Raw genomic sequence first — 15,196 nt, forward strand, 5'->3', positions numbered from 1 at the left:
GACAGGGATATCTTCATTTCTTTTCTGATGGCGCCTATTTGGGAACGTGTAGTTTTGAAAGACACATGGCATTGTACACACAGATCTGTACACCTCAGTATATGCAGGTTTTATCTCACCAAATAGAGTTACAATTGGAGGGAAAACAATTTTAAACCCTAGAAGAGTTGCAATATCTGCATTCGTGTACGAGCCATGTAACTCCTTCGCTGGTGTCGCAGCCACTGCCTGCTGCTCATGGCCAGATGCAAGGTGGTCCTGACGCATGCAAACGAGGCCTCTCAGGAAGACACGGGGTCCAGAATGACTGTGCATGAGCAGAAAAGATGGTGCCTTATGTTGATTACTTCCTGCGAGATGACTTTGAGAGAAGTGACAAAAATGGAGAAGTCAGCTCCTTTACACCTGCACATCAACTGAAACCGAGGATCAGTGAGTGTGGCAATGTGCCTGGGGTCTCCTTAAGACGGAGCTCAGCTGAGCACTTCTCTGTTGCTCAAGCCATCACGGAAGGTGTGTCTGTTCTGAGCTCATATCTATAGATTTGTGCCCACTTGGGATTAATCACCAGATGGATAACATGGTGCCAGGAGCCAGCGGCATACTGTGAGGGCAGCCACACGTCTCTTCCCACTCATTCTGAGCAGATTTTAGCCACTGAGAACAGAAGACACGTCTGCATCTTAATCTATGCAATGCCTACTGTAGACTTGGATAAATACACCTTTTGGAGCTGGGCATGGTGGCGCACACCTTTAATGCCAGCACTTGGGAGGCAGAGGTAGGGGGACCGCTGTAAGCTCAAGGCCACCCTGAGTCTGCATAGTGAATTCCAGGTCAGCCTGAGCTAGAGTGAGACCCTACCTCAAATAAATAAATAAATAATAAATCTTTTGGCACTGGCTTCTGATTGGTTGCTCTCTAATCAGTATGGCAACACCTCTTCTGTGTCATTGTTCATCTTTACCACCGCACAGTTGCAGCTTGAATGGTACACCATGACTGGAGTCTCTAGAGTCAGTGATTATGGAAATGGGCCAGGAGACAAGCTGCCTTGGAATGGCATCTCTCCAGTTGCCCTCATCCATTCCAGCAGTTTAAAAGGAAAGCTGGGCTGGTTTTACCTTTAAGTCAACACTAGTATATCTAACACCATGCTTCATGCTCCCAGTTCCTTCAAATATTTCTTGAATCAAAAAGGAGATTTAGCTAGCATTTTAATATTAATGAGTATATTAATATCAAATGTACTGGGGTAAATTATATAAGTGATATGGTTATAAGCTCATACACACATATATGTGGATATATATGTGTGTGTGTATTTATATACACATAATAGGCAGGTGTCCTGGCATTAATTTAAATGTAAATCTCAGTGAAGAGAGGACATCATGTTCTTGTAACTATATAGAGAAGGTGAGCTGTCTGAGTCTTAATATTTGAACAGCACTTTTAGAACACATCTTGAGATTTTCATGGATTTAGCTTAGAATTGAAAAATATGTTGTATTTCAAGAAGACTGAGACTCATGTGAAGAATAATTGCCTGCGTCAACTTGACAGAACTATGGGGTGCTCAAATATCTGATTAAACATTACTCTGAGTGTTCCTGTAGAGATGTTTGGGTGAGATAAACATCTAATTGAGTTGGCCAAGTAAAGCCTGCTGCCATTTAGTGTGAGTCTCAATCAGTGGAAAGCCTGAATAGAACATAGGCTGACCTTTTAAGTAACAAATTCTTGCTTAACTGACTTTATATTGGGACATTTCCCCCGCTGTCTTCAGACTCAAACTAAACCATCTGTTTTCTTGCAGACTTGCCAATCTTGGGACTCACCATAATCACATAAAAGAATTCCTTATCCTCTCTATCTCTCTGTGTCTCCCTCCCCCATCTGTGGAGAACCCTGAATAGTTGTCCCATGAACTTGTAGAATGAACCGGGATCCTACAAAGAGTAAACTACAACAGGGAACTCTGCAAGTAGATCTGTTCAGATGGAGATTTCTCAGTGTTTCTGGGGCTTCCACCAGTGCACTGGGCCAGTTAGATTTGGGAGGGTTAGATCTTCCTTTTCTGGAAGGATTCTGAGAGCTTTTCATATGTCCATGAACCCCATGCATCTCTGAGACAGAATATATGGCATTTATGAGGCATGTTCACATATCCCTTAAGGAAAGTTCTTTCAACATATTTTTCTAACTTAATACCTTGGTAAATCCATGTTGTTGGACAGATAGTATAGGGAAAGTTTTATAGGTTGAGTTATTGAGTAGTTTGATCTAAACCAAGGGATAGCCTATGGACCACACAATAAAAGGTTGTTTGTTTCTCAATGTTAACAAGATCTGTAATGTGAATAGCCATCTGAATTGAGAAATATAGTGATTCATCCTCAGAAAGCAAACAAACATAAAGCAAGTAAATCCTAAGACCAGTAAACACAAAGCTAAATTTGAGGTAAAGAACCTAGCCTATACTCACATACACATGGAAGGTTTAGCCTGACCACCTCCACAGTTTCACATCCCACAGTGGCTGATTTATGTAACCCACAATCCAGTGTCATCTCAGGAGCAGAGAGCTTTAAGGTGAGCACCAACTCACAGCAGGGCCAGTTTTTGTCGGGAAAGTTTCTCCAGCGGCAGCAACTGAATTTTCCAGAGGGTTCATAAACAGGATTCTATCAAAGAGAGCTCCATTTGGGGAGGTCATATTATGTTCTGTGTTTCTGGGGTCACCTTAGAGGCTGACAGAAAATAGCTGTGTGATATAATATCTGAGAGCCAAGAGGAAAAGGCAGGGGAGAAAGGTGCCGAGTCAGCTGACTTGGAAGGGAGCTCTGCAAACAAAAGCTTCAAACAAATGTTCACTTTCCACAAGACAAAGAAGCTGTGCATCCAAAGAAGGACATACATAGTAGGGTAAAGACAGAAAGACATGCTTTATTTGATTGTTCCTTACTTGTATGTGTGCTTTCTTTTGATTGGATTATTTAAAAAATAATCTTTATCAAGCAGGGCTTCAGTGAAGGTGAGGGTAAGGAGTGTGGGGGCAAAGAAGGTTAGTGGGTGGAGATGATGATCATGACACGTCGTATATATGCATGGAGATTGTTGGCAAAAAGTTAAAAAAAAAAAAAAAAGATTTAGCAGTTGCCTCTGAGTCCAGCTCTGAGCTAATAATGACTCAACCAGGTTTGGTCTCTGCCCTCACACAGATCATTATAACAAACAAAACATAGATTTATTTATTTGGGCGTGTGTGTGTGAGAGAGAGAGGTGAGTGTGGGCATACATGTGTGTCGCGATGTATGTCAGTTGGAGAACAACTTCGTGGTGTTGGTGACCACCCTCCGCCTCACTGGTCTCTTGTTCTTTGTTCACCACTCGCTCCCCACGCTGGCTGGATTGTGAGCTTCCGGGAAATCTCCCTGTCTCTGGCTCCCACCTCATCTCAGGTGTGCCTGACAGCCTCTTGTTTTTCACACGGGCTCTGAGAATCCCAGCTCAGGCACTCATGCCTGCACAGCAAGAGCTTCCTCTCTGGGCCGTCCCTCCAGCCCCCAACTATTCATTTCATCTATGTATCAAAAGAAAACGGCGTTATGGCAGAGAATGACCACAGTAGTGGTAGAAAACTAATGAAGATAAATGTTCAGAGGACCTCTGGGCAGGTGACAAAAGTCAATATCTAAGGATCTAGAAAGAGTCCCATAAATTTATGAGGCAAGTACATTCTTAGCTAATGGCAAGATCTTCACATGGGAAAGGTCTTAATACATCTGAATAACTGAGGGGGAAATAAAAGCAATGTGGGGGGGGGGGCTAGAGAGATGGCTTAGTGGTTAAGGAGCTTGCCTGAGAAGCCTAAGGACCCCTGTTCAACTCTCTAGACCCCATGTAAGCCAGATGCACAAAGGTGAGGTAAGCACAAGGTGGCACAAGCATCTGGAGTTTGATAGCAGTGGCTGAGGCCCTGGTGTGCCAGTTTTCTCTTTCCTCTCTCACTTTCTTTTGAAAAAAAAAAAACAGCAATGCACACGGAACAACAGAGTGAGAGAGAATGGACTGAGGAAGTCAAAGAGGTCCACAAGGGCTATAGCACACAGGGTATGACAGGGTTTTATCTTATGCATATGCTGATCAGGATTTTACTCAGCTACTCACATGCTCCTGACTATATCTGCTTTCTCCATAACTTGAACTATGTGTCCCTTATTGCCTTTTTTATGAGAGAGAGAGAGAGAGAAAGAGAGACAGAGAGAGGGAGAGAGAAAGTCCCTTCTGTGCATGCTGTGTTTACCTGGAGAACTGATATTTTTCTTTTTTCTAAATATTTACCCATTTGTTTTCAAACAGAAAGAGAAGAGAGAATGGGTATTTCAGGGGCTCCAGCCACTGCAAATGAACTCCAGATGCATATGCCACTTTGTGTATCTGGCTTTATGTGGGTCCTAGGGAATTGAACCTAGGTCCTTAGGCTTTACAGGAAAGTACTTTAACTGCTGAACCAGCTGCTCAGCCCCTTGTTGTCCTTACACCACCCTTCAGAAGCTGGGGTTGGAATCGCGGATGCAGAACTCACCTTCTCCCCTGCCCCTCCTTAGCTGAAACTTGCCTTGATCTATCACATGGAATTGTTCTTGGTCTTCTTTGTTAATTCATACCCTATTTTCTGGGCTCACTGGACAGTTCTTCCACTCTATGATATTTTCCAGAGGTTCCTGTGGCTGCTTTCAGCTGGGAGCTTAGTTTGAGGGTCCAGGGTGGTCTGAGTGGCATGTATTAAAGTTGTTGGTTGCCATTGGCCTCTTTTCCTCTTATGACTTCTCATGTTATGTGGCCTCCCATCTCGTGATTTCTCCAATGTGATAGCCTGGGCTTCTGTACATGATTTCCAGCTTCTCATGGAGCAGAAATAGAATCAACGTGTCTAGTTGTAGAAGTCAAGATCGACTTGTGGAAGTTACCCAGCATTGCCTCGGTCCTATTCTATTATCCAAAGCAAGTTACAGGGACAGTTCAGATTCAGAGGGCTGGTAGAGAGACTACTCCGTGAGGTGAAGAATGGCGTAGGAACACCTGTCAGGGAAGGATTATTGCAGCTGCATTTGGAAACAGTCTGATCCTCACTGTCCATCCAGCTCTTACACCAGAATAACAGAGTATTAGCACTTGGCTGAGTCTTTAACTGCCGTCTTATTCAACCTCTGCTGTGGTCTGCCCGTTTAGGTAGCTCTCAGATCCATGTGCTGACAGGTTGTCCCTCATGCAGTGGTATCACGAGGAGGAGACCCTGGGAGCTGATTGGATCATGATGACTCATGAATGCGTTATTCACATATAAAATTGGCCCAAGCAAATCTCCTTTCATTCATGTGAGAACACAACAACAGCCACAAAAAGGTGTCATCTGAGAACCAGGAGTTGGGCGTTCAATAACAGCCCACAGTGCCTTGATCTCAGACTCTGCAGCCTCCAGGACCATGCAAAGTAAACTCCTGTTCTTTGTAAGCTACACCGTCCACAGTACTTTTGCTACAGCATCCCCCATGGTCTGAGAAGACCCCTCATTGCACAGGCATAAAAACTAAGTCCTGGGAGGTCAAGCCCCTTGCTTAGCCAGAACACAAAGGGGAGGATCCAGGCTGAGAAGCAGGGCTTTCTTGGCTGTTGTGATGAGCAGTGTACTCAAGTGTGCGCTTCCTTTGGTAGAAGGTGCCTCTTTGCTGAGGTTTTCTCTGAGTCAAACCTCCAAACATAAGTTTGGACAACACAAGGGGACAGAAGGTAAAGTCCGTTGACTTTCTTTGGTTTCTATGCTTGGTTCCTACCTCCCCATTCCTAGGCTAGTCCCCAAGCATCTGCACTTGGTGTCTGAGTTCATTGACAAGCGATCAGGCAAGCCTTCCCCATGGTTACCACTTCTGTACATGCTGAGAATGAAATGACACTGTGTTCTCATCACTTACCCAAAGATGTAGCTGCCCAAACCTTGGGAAATGTTATCGCTTGAAATCTGGCATGTTCCTGTAATGTGTTAGTGTAGCCTACCGTAATAGGCTCCATTTTCCTAAAACCCACAGACAGTTGCTTCAATATGAGATGTGTTGCGTGATTTAAAATGGACCAGCTTATTCGTGAATGATTAGTTTCCTCAACGGCCACAAACCTGGACGTAATTGAGAGGTTCCATTTTCTAGATCATTAGAATACTATTTTGGATTATTTATGGCCTGCTGGGTGAAGGACCTATATTTATTTTGCACTTAAGATAATATTTGTTATAAAGTACAGTTCTGGGATTTCCCCCTACCCTCATAGGGGTTGGCTTATTTTTTTTGAAGATTAGGGTGAATGAGTACAATTCTTAAATTCATGACTCATTGAGGGCCATACACTTCCAAAAAAGAAGTAGGAGAAAAACAAACCGTCCACTTAATTTCTTCATGCTAGTATATTATTGATTGAGTCAAACCTTGCCCTTCATTCTAATAATCTTTATTTTTTTGGAAGATTAAAAATCATGTGTTCATTATAGAAAATTTGGAAAACACAGTGCACAAAGGAGACAATCAGAACATTCACAATCTTGCCTTTTTGTTGAAACCATTTTTTTGGAAGGCGGATCAGGGTCTCACTCTAGTCAAGGCTAACCTGGAACTCACTGTGTAGCTCTAGCTAACCTTGAACTCATGATGATCCTCCCAGCCTCAGGATCCTTAGTGCTGAGATTGAAAGCATGCTCAGCTTTGAAACCACTGTTAAGGGTAAGAATGTCATTTAGTGGTAGAGCACTTGCCTGGCATTCACAAGACCCTAGGTTCCAACCATAGTACCATAAAAAATAAGTAAAAAAGCTAAACCTACCCTTTACCATGTTTAAAAAGAACATTTTAGAATATTTATTTGAGAGAGAGAGAGAGAGAGAGAGAGAGAGAGAGAGAGAGAGGAAGAAAGAAAGAAAGAAAGAAAGAAAGAAAGAAAGAAAGAAAGAAAGAAAGAAAGAAAGCGAAAGAGAGGAAGGAAGGAAGGGAAGGGAAGGGAAGGGAAGGGAAGGGAAGGGAAGGGAAGGGAAGGGAAGGGAAGGGAAGGGAAGGGAAGGGAAGGGAAGGGAAGGGAAGGGAAGGGAAGGGAAGGAGAGTATGGATGCACCAGTGCCTCCTGACACTGCAAACAAACTCTAGACACATGAGCCACTTTGTGGATTTGACTTTATGTGGGTACTAGGCAATCAAACCTGAGCCAAGCTCTACAAGTAAGTGCCTTTAACCACTGAGCCATCTCTCCAGCCCTAAAACCTTTCACATAACAGTGTTAGCCTATGTTCTTTCCATCAGATAGATAAAGCAAAAAAAAATCTAGTGACTAAAATATAGCATATTTATGTATACATCTAGAGAGGCGTAGGCACACATGAGAACTCATATGCTTTTCTTTTTAGAAAATGTGGTCCCATTGCAAACTCATTTTGCCAGCATTGTGTGTGTGAAGATGTTTTATGTAAGTATTGCATGGACTGTGATACATGGAGGGAACAAATCTCTCTCTCTCTTGTTTTGACAGGACAGTGATATTGAAGCATTGGTCAAGTGTTTGGAAAACGTCTTAGGTTGCACCTCTCTAGGTAAGTTCCCTCAGATTCCAAACTGTTACTGATTCTGTTGGAATACTCTAGAATAAGAAAGCTTAGAAAGAATCTACCAGATATTCTGCTCAACCTCTCATTTTACAGATGAGAAAACTGAGGCCAATAGAGATTGAGTGTCAGGTGCAAGGGCCAGGAGACTCAAGGAAGAATTGTTCATACTTGTTATTGGCCTTCAGTCTCCAAGGGTGATATGAAATATGGAAATTTGGTGTTCCTTTATGATCAAAAGGTTGCCTGGTGGTGCATGATGATAGATTGAGCCCTTGGAAGGGGACTCTGCCTACCCAACTGCTCCTATAGACAGCGGCTGCTTTCAGTCAGGCCGAAAGGACCATCATTCTGAAGGTCGTTCAGTTATTGGAAAAGATTTGGTCTGAAAAACAAAGTGGAAATTTCTTTAGCATTGTCAGTCTCGATAAATGGGATTGCTGCGCTTCAAGGGCAAAACCCTATTTCTTAGCTTCTTTCTTCTTTTTTAATCCAAAAATGCCCCAACTGTGATAACTTCCAGTGCTAGACTGTAAATTTTCACACAGTGTATTCTTAAAGCTCCTAGATTAAAAAAAAGAAGAAGCAGCTAAGAATTTTTTTCCTTTCAGATTTGATTATGAATTCTTATGAATCATAATTATAATAATAAAAGCAATCTTTCTAAGTGGATGGTGGGACTAAAGATCAACAATAATGTTTGTATGTGGAGAAACATTCACCACTATTTTGTTAGGAGCTTTATGCATCATTTATGCCACATCTTTCTTCATGTGTAAAGTCACAGTCATAACATAGCTCTTTGATTTTTTTTTCCTCCTCTGATCTGATTTAATTGTATACTAGTGTTTTGGGTTTTGAGAGTAATGGGCCCTTTCTTGGATCTAAAAGACCTTAGTTTAGGATTAGAGCTTCAGATGCTCAGAGTCATCAAAGCTTCCTAAACCAGTGGCTCTCAAGTTTGTTGTCTTGCGCCCCACAAAGAATGAGGAGTGCAGACACAGCAGAAGTGCAAGTTAAACTAGAGTTCATTAGGGAAGAATGTGAAATAAGTCAGAAAGTGAAAGTAAAGCAGAAAAGCTTCTGAGCTGGATGGGGTCAAAAGCAGATAGCCACATAATGACTTGGATTAAGGGCTTTTACATCCTTGGGGAGATAAATTAAGTGTCAAATTGAGGGGGATTACACTGCTTACTTTGTATGTTTTTTTTTTAAAGTATTTTGTTTATTTATCCACTAACAGGGAGAGAAAGAGAAGAGAGGAAGGGAAGAAGGGAGAGAGAGACAAAGAGAGAGCGAGATAGAGAGAGAGAGAATGGATGCACCAGGGCCCCTTCTTGCCACTGCGAATGCACTCCAGACACACAGGCCATATTGCGCACCTGGCTGTATGTGGGCACAGGGCTATCGAACTCAGGCTGTCAGGTTTTGTATGCAAGCACCTTTAACTACTAAGCCATCTCTACATAAAAATACCGGAGCAGCCCAGGCATCGTGGTGCCGTCTCTTAATCCCAACACTTGGGAGGCAAAGTTAGGAAGATCACCGTGAGTTCCAGGCAGCCTGGGGCTACAGAGTAAGTTCCATGTGAGCCTGGGCTGGAGTGAGACCCTAAAAAACAATAGGAGTAACTCAAGAAAGACTAAGACATGTACTTCCAGTGATGGAAGATTCAACATGGGAGAGAAAATAAGAGGATTCACAGAATGACGGATGGCAAGGCCCTGAAGGACAACTGAGCAAGCAAGCCTGGGAAAAGTCCATTCTGCTTGGACCGAGTCAGAGTGCTTGAAAGCCGACTGGGTACACTTTGAGGAGAAGTGGAGGTCACAGATGGCTCACTGGTGTGGGTCACAACGCCAGTTTTCACTTCCTTTGAAAGGACTAGGGAAGGATGAGAAAAGTAATCAGAAATCTGAACGATATAAAAACTTCAAGGCAATTGCTAGCCTCTGGAGACACAAAAGGTTGGAAAGGAAATGACATCTACATATATTAAGGGTTTATAATATCTACATAGTCATAATAACTTAAACAACTATTTAATAACTGTGATATAAATATATTGGGAAAATAGAGAGTGAAGAAAGAGAGAAAGGAGAGGAGGCAGGAAGAGAAGAAGAAGGGATACAGAGATTAAGAGACAGGAAAAACAAAATTAAATCCAAATTCCCTATACATAGTAGAAAGTTCTTAGGTAGTGTAGAATAGAAAATTTAAAAATATAATTACCTGATATAGAGAAACAAGGGTAAATATAAAACAGTTTACAGAGTTGAATGTGTTTTATTTAAGGGAGGGGAATTTGGATGTGAATCATGGGACTGTTTTTTTTTTTTCAAGTTGCTAATGTTGACTTTAAAAAGTAATATATATATATGAATTATTAGATGATAACTCAATTTGTAAATGAACATTGGGATAAAAATGAGAGTAGAAGCATCTCTCCTATATGCCAATTCTATTTCAGGAGTGGATAGCTGGACATACCTATTTTTAGGTTTTTAAGACACCTCCATGCTATCCCCCATAATATTGATACTAATTTATATTCCCATAGTAAATATGTACATTTGAATGATCATCAATCATCAAAAAGCATTAGAAAATAGATCAATTCTGTTTTCTTCTTCTTTATTTTATTTTATTTTTGGTTTTTTGAGGTAGGGTCTCACTCTCACCCTAGCCCAGGATAACCTGGGACCTGGGATTCACTATGGAGTCTCAGGGTGGCCTCGAACTCACAGCCATCCTCCTACCCTTGCCTCCCAAGTGCTGGGATTAAAGGCGTGCGCCGCCACACCCAGCTGTTTTCCACTTCTTTAGTGAGCCTACTATCAAGGCTGAATTAAGACTTCTGGACCCTTTGATTACTGAGGAGAATATAGTAAATCTACTTTTATTTTAATATTTTTTGCATTGTATGTGTAGTATGTATATGGTGTGGTATGCACATGTATGTATACAGATGTGCATGCCCCATGTCTGTGCAGAGGTCAGAGAAGAACAATGGTGTCCTTCTCTTTTTTTTTAAGTTTTTGTTGTTACGTTTTATTTGAGAGTGACAGAGAGAGAGAAAGAGGCAGAGAGAGAGAGAGAGACAATGGGTGCGCCAGGGCCTCCAGCCACTTTAAATGAACTCCAGATGTGTGCGCCCCCTTGCACATCTGGCTAACGTGGGACCTGGAGAATTGGGCCTTGAACCCCAGGGTCCTTAGGCTTCACAGGCAAGCGCTCCACCTCTAAGCCATCTCACCAGCCCTGGTGTCCTTCTCTTATTGCTTATCTGCCAGTCTGTGAACCCCAGTGATTCATGGTCTACACCCTCCTACATCCCCACAATGAGGATTAAAGACATGTATGGCCACTCCCAGCCTTTAAAAAAACTTTTTATTGACAACTTCCATAAATACAAATAATATACCATGATCATTATATCCTTCCATCACCCTCATTCCCCCCCACCCCCCGCCAAGTCTCCATCCAGGGAATCCTTTCTTCTTTCCAAGTAGTCTCTTTTCTGTTTTGATGTCATTTTTTATCATGATACTGGATTTATGTAGGTAGCATCAGCCACTGTGAGGTCATGCATATCAAGGTGACTTTTGTCTAAAGGGCAGTATTGTAAGCACTCCTCTCCTTCCTTTGGCTCTTATGTTCTTTCTACCACCTTTCTGAGATGGTCTCTGGGCCTTGGAGAGTGTGATAGAAATATTTCAGTGCTGAACACAACACTGTAATTTCTTCTCAGTAGTTGGGTGAGTTTCAAGTCACCCCAGTAGTCACTAAAATCCAAAAAGAAGTTTCTCAGATCAAGAGTTAGAGTAGCATTAATATATGGGAATATGGGAATAAACCTAAGTATTTAGAAGGCAGTTTGGTGGTATGCTTGGCTTTTGAATATAGGGTCTGGGGAGTAAAAATTGGAAGTTTCTGGCTGAAGAGACCCTCATAATTAACTGACAAGTGCTGCTAACTACTGGGTCCTTACCCTAGCCCTATCAACTTAAATTTTTATATAAAAAGGCTAAATTGCCAAAGAAAGCATTATATGTAGCCGTTACCTTCTTGTTGCTGGGAGAAAACACCTGACCAAAATCAGTTCATGGGAGGAAAAGATTTATTTCAGTTGACAGTTTTGAGGAGAAGTTTGACTGTGGCAGAGAAAACATGGCAGAGCAGACAACTGAGGCATCACATCTTGTCATATCAGCTGAGAGGAAGCAGCCAGGGTGAGCTACCTCTGAACACCCAGTGGGATGAACTAATAAACCTCAAGGCTTCAAAGCATCAGAGACACACCTCTTCCATCAAGGCTGCCACCCCCAAAGGCTCTACCAGCTGGGGACTAAGTAAGAGGTTTATTTATAAACATATGGGGCCATGAGAGGTTTATACATTCAAGCCGCTACATTAGACATATTCTGCAGTTTGAATGGCTCCTTTCCAAATTCTCCGACTGCAAAATTCATCAACGCTGAATGATTTCTACGTTGGGGTATCCCTCTTCTTGTTATGTCTTGTCATCTGCTGGGATGGCTTAGAGAACATTTCAGTGTTAGCCCCAAGTTAAGAGCCACAGTGCTTCCTGCTGAAAACTGTGCAAGACAGGAAGCTCCTTACCCCAGCACTGTTTTTTATGAATGTTAGCCTCTTGTAGTGATGTCTCATGCACCCTGAACAATGGAGTCTGACTAATGGAAACTACTCAACTATAGGAGGTGTCCTTTGCTTATGGCTGCAGACATTGGGATGATGGCAGCATGCACTTTTAAAACCTCCATCTGGGGAAGAAACTCACAGAATGATGCTCGTTATGCATAAGAAAGATTATTTTCAGAACTCCAGGTACTTCTGTCATTCCATACAAACCATGAAGATAATCTCTTCTTACAGTCTACAGGGAATGAGAGCATGAGACTGCTCAGGTAGTTAATACTTGCTTGGTTCTAACTACAGTGGTAGAAAGCCAGTTGGCTGTAATAATAGAGCATGGTAATCATTGTGGCCATTAATGTATCTCAGAATGTTAACAGGATCCAAGAGATAACTTAAACTTAAGCCTTGTCACTTAAAATGAAACCTCTGAATAGAGATGGTTTTACTCCTACTCAACATCCTCCTATTCATTTTTTGAAAAACACAGTGGCATGCTGAGCATGTTAAAATGTGTATTCCACTGATCTCCTCAAGAGCCTCTCTTACCCTTCTATAGGAAACAACAGAGATATTCTCTCTTGTGATTACTGGGGAAGTTTCAGCTTTGAAGCCCTGACAATATGGAGTACTTTGAACCCATTACAGATCCCAAATATGTTTCTTTTTATTTAATTTTTATTTTTTTATTTTAGAGAAAGACAGAGGGAGGTAGGGAGAGAGAATTGTCACACCAGGGCCTCAGCCACTGCAATCGAACTCCAGATGTTTGCGCCACCTAGTGGGCATGCGCAACCTTGTGCTTGTCTCACTTTTGTGCATCTGGTTTACGTGGGATCTGGAGAGTCGAACATGGGTCCTGAGGCTTTGCAGGCAAGCGCCTTAACTGCTAAGCCATCTCTCCAGCCCCCAGATATGGTTTTATTGTAACTCAAAACAGAGTCAGTGACATTCCCCCTTTCTGTGTCACACGTGACTCGCCTGGGTAAATGAGCTGGAGCTTGCGTGGGCTCCGGAGAGTGTGAATCAGAAGCGCCCGTGGTTCCTCAGTTGTCTTAGTCTCTGCCACAGTATTGAGGTTAGGTAAGGTCTGTAATTGCCATGTGCGGGCACAGGTCTGAGTCACTGGAGGACGTAAAACACGTGAGCACGGGTCTGAGTCACTGGAGGACGTAAAGCACGTGAACACGGGTCTGAGTCACTGGAGGACGCAAAGCACGTGAGCACGGGTCTGAGTCACTGGAGGACGCAAAGCACGTGAGCACGGGTCTGAGTCACTGGAGGACGCAAAGCACGTGAGCACGGGTCTGAGTCACTGGAGGACGCAAAGCACGTGAGCACGGGTCTGAGTCACTGGAGGACGCAAAGCACGTGAGCACGGGTCTGAGTCACTGGAGGACGCAAAGCACGTGAGCACGGGTCTGAGTCACTGGAGGACGCAAAGCACGTGAGCACGGGTCTGAGTCACTGGAGGACGTAAAGCACGTGAGCACGGGTCTGACTCACTGGAGGACCTAAAGCACGTGAGCATGGGTCTGACTCACTGGAGGACGTAAAACATGTGAGCATGGGTCTGACTCACTGGAGAACTGAAAACATGTGTCTACTGGGCATGGCGGGACACACCTTTAATCCCAGCACTTGGGAGGCAGAGGTAGGAAGGTCACTGTGAGTTCGAGACCAGCCTGACACTACATAGTGAATTCATTCCAGGCCAGCTTGGGCTAGAGTGAGACACTACCTGAAAAAAAAAAAAAAAAGAATAAGTAAATAAATAAATAAATAAGAAGTAAGAAAGAAAGAAAAAGAAAAAACAAAAACAAAAAATGTGTCTGGTGTGTAGCCATGGATAATTTATATTGCATGTTTGTGAATGCATATATGTGTGTGTATGGACATGTGTATGTCACTGTACATGTGTGGATTTCAGAGGACAGCCTTGAGGTACTGATCCTCTCCTTCTACCTTATTTGAGTCAGGATCTCATTCCTTTTCTTTCCTTTTTTTGGGAGGGATCGCATTTTGCCTGGTTGGTCCATTGTGTAGGTTGCAGACTTAAGACTGTTGATGACTTTTCTTCCCCAGAAGTCTGCATAGAACTTTCTGGTACTATGTCAGCTAGACAGCAGGGAGGAGGTCTCTAGCATACTTCCAGCTTAGTGTCCTGTGACTGAAGCTTGTGATGCCTTCAGCAATGGTGTCCTGCCATCTGGTTTTGGTAGAGGACCAAGATTACTGGTTGGCAATAGCCTGTATTATTTTGGGGAGCTCATGGGCCTCCCTGACCACCCCTGACACTGGAATTTACCTGTAGCAACCTATTAGATGACATTACCACCACAAGATCGGCACAACATTGAGCCCATCAACATTTTGACATAGAGGATAGAGGAGGCAAAAAGAATGAGACATCTGAACAGAAAAGGAGCTGGTTGAGAAGAGGAGAGGTGACAAAATAGGTGAGTAGGAGGAGACTTTGATCAGATTATAGTATGTTAATGTATTAAAACCCTTAACAAAAAGAAAAACTTTGTACATCCAAACTGGAGGCTAGACAGAAGTGTTCCAAAACTTCACTGTCTGTTCAGATTCCTTTAGTGATCAATTTGTTGGGTTAGGAGTTTTTACCCCTCAGCCCTTCCATTTCTTTTGTAATGACTAATATATACTAAACAGTGTGATTGCGCCTGGCCACAGGAGACATCAGGGCCTGCCTCCTTGAGAACCCTCCTTCAATGTGCTTTCAGTCTCTGAGCTGTTAGGCATGGGGTAACTGACAGCCACTTAATCTTGCACTACCATGTTTTTCACCTCGACAAAAAAAGAACTTCTCAGAATAATGGAAGTGAATTCAACAGGGTGTTTGGAATCGTCATCCAAGTCCCTAAAAATAGA

General features: G+C 42.8%; 1 protein-coding gene across 9 annotated transcripts in view; it reads left to right on the plus strand.

The window, feature by feature from the left end:
- Window positions 1-15,196, plus strand: part of Nek11 (NIMA related kinase 11) — a 253,223-nt gene that overhangs the window by 182,333 nt on the left and 55,694 nt on the right. For all 9 annotated transcript variants that reach the window (XM_045136965.1, XM_045136962.1, XM_045136961.1 and 6 more), the window contains one exon: window positions 7,573-7,633. In XM_045136965.1, coding sequence (XP_044992900.1) covers window positions 7,573-7,633 — 61 coding nt within the window. The remainder of the gene's footprint in view (window positions 1-7,572; window positions 7,634-15,196) is intronic.

This window comes from Jaculus jaculus, chromosome 17, assembly GCF_020740685.1.
Source record: "Jaculus jaculus isolate mJacJac1 chromosome 17, mJacJac1.mat.Y.cur, whole genome shotgun sequence".
NCBI lineage: Eukaryota > Metazoa > Chordata > Mammalia > Rodentia > Dipodidae > Jaculus > Jaculus jaculus.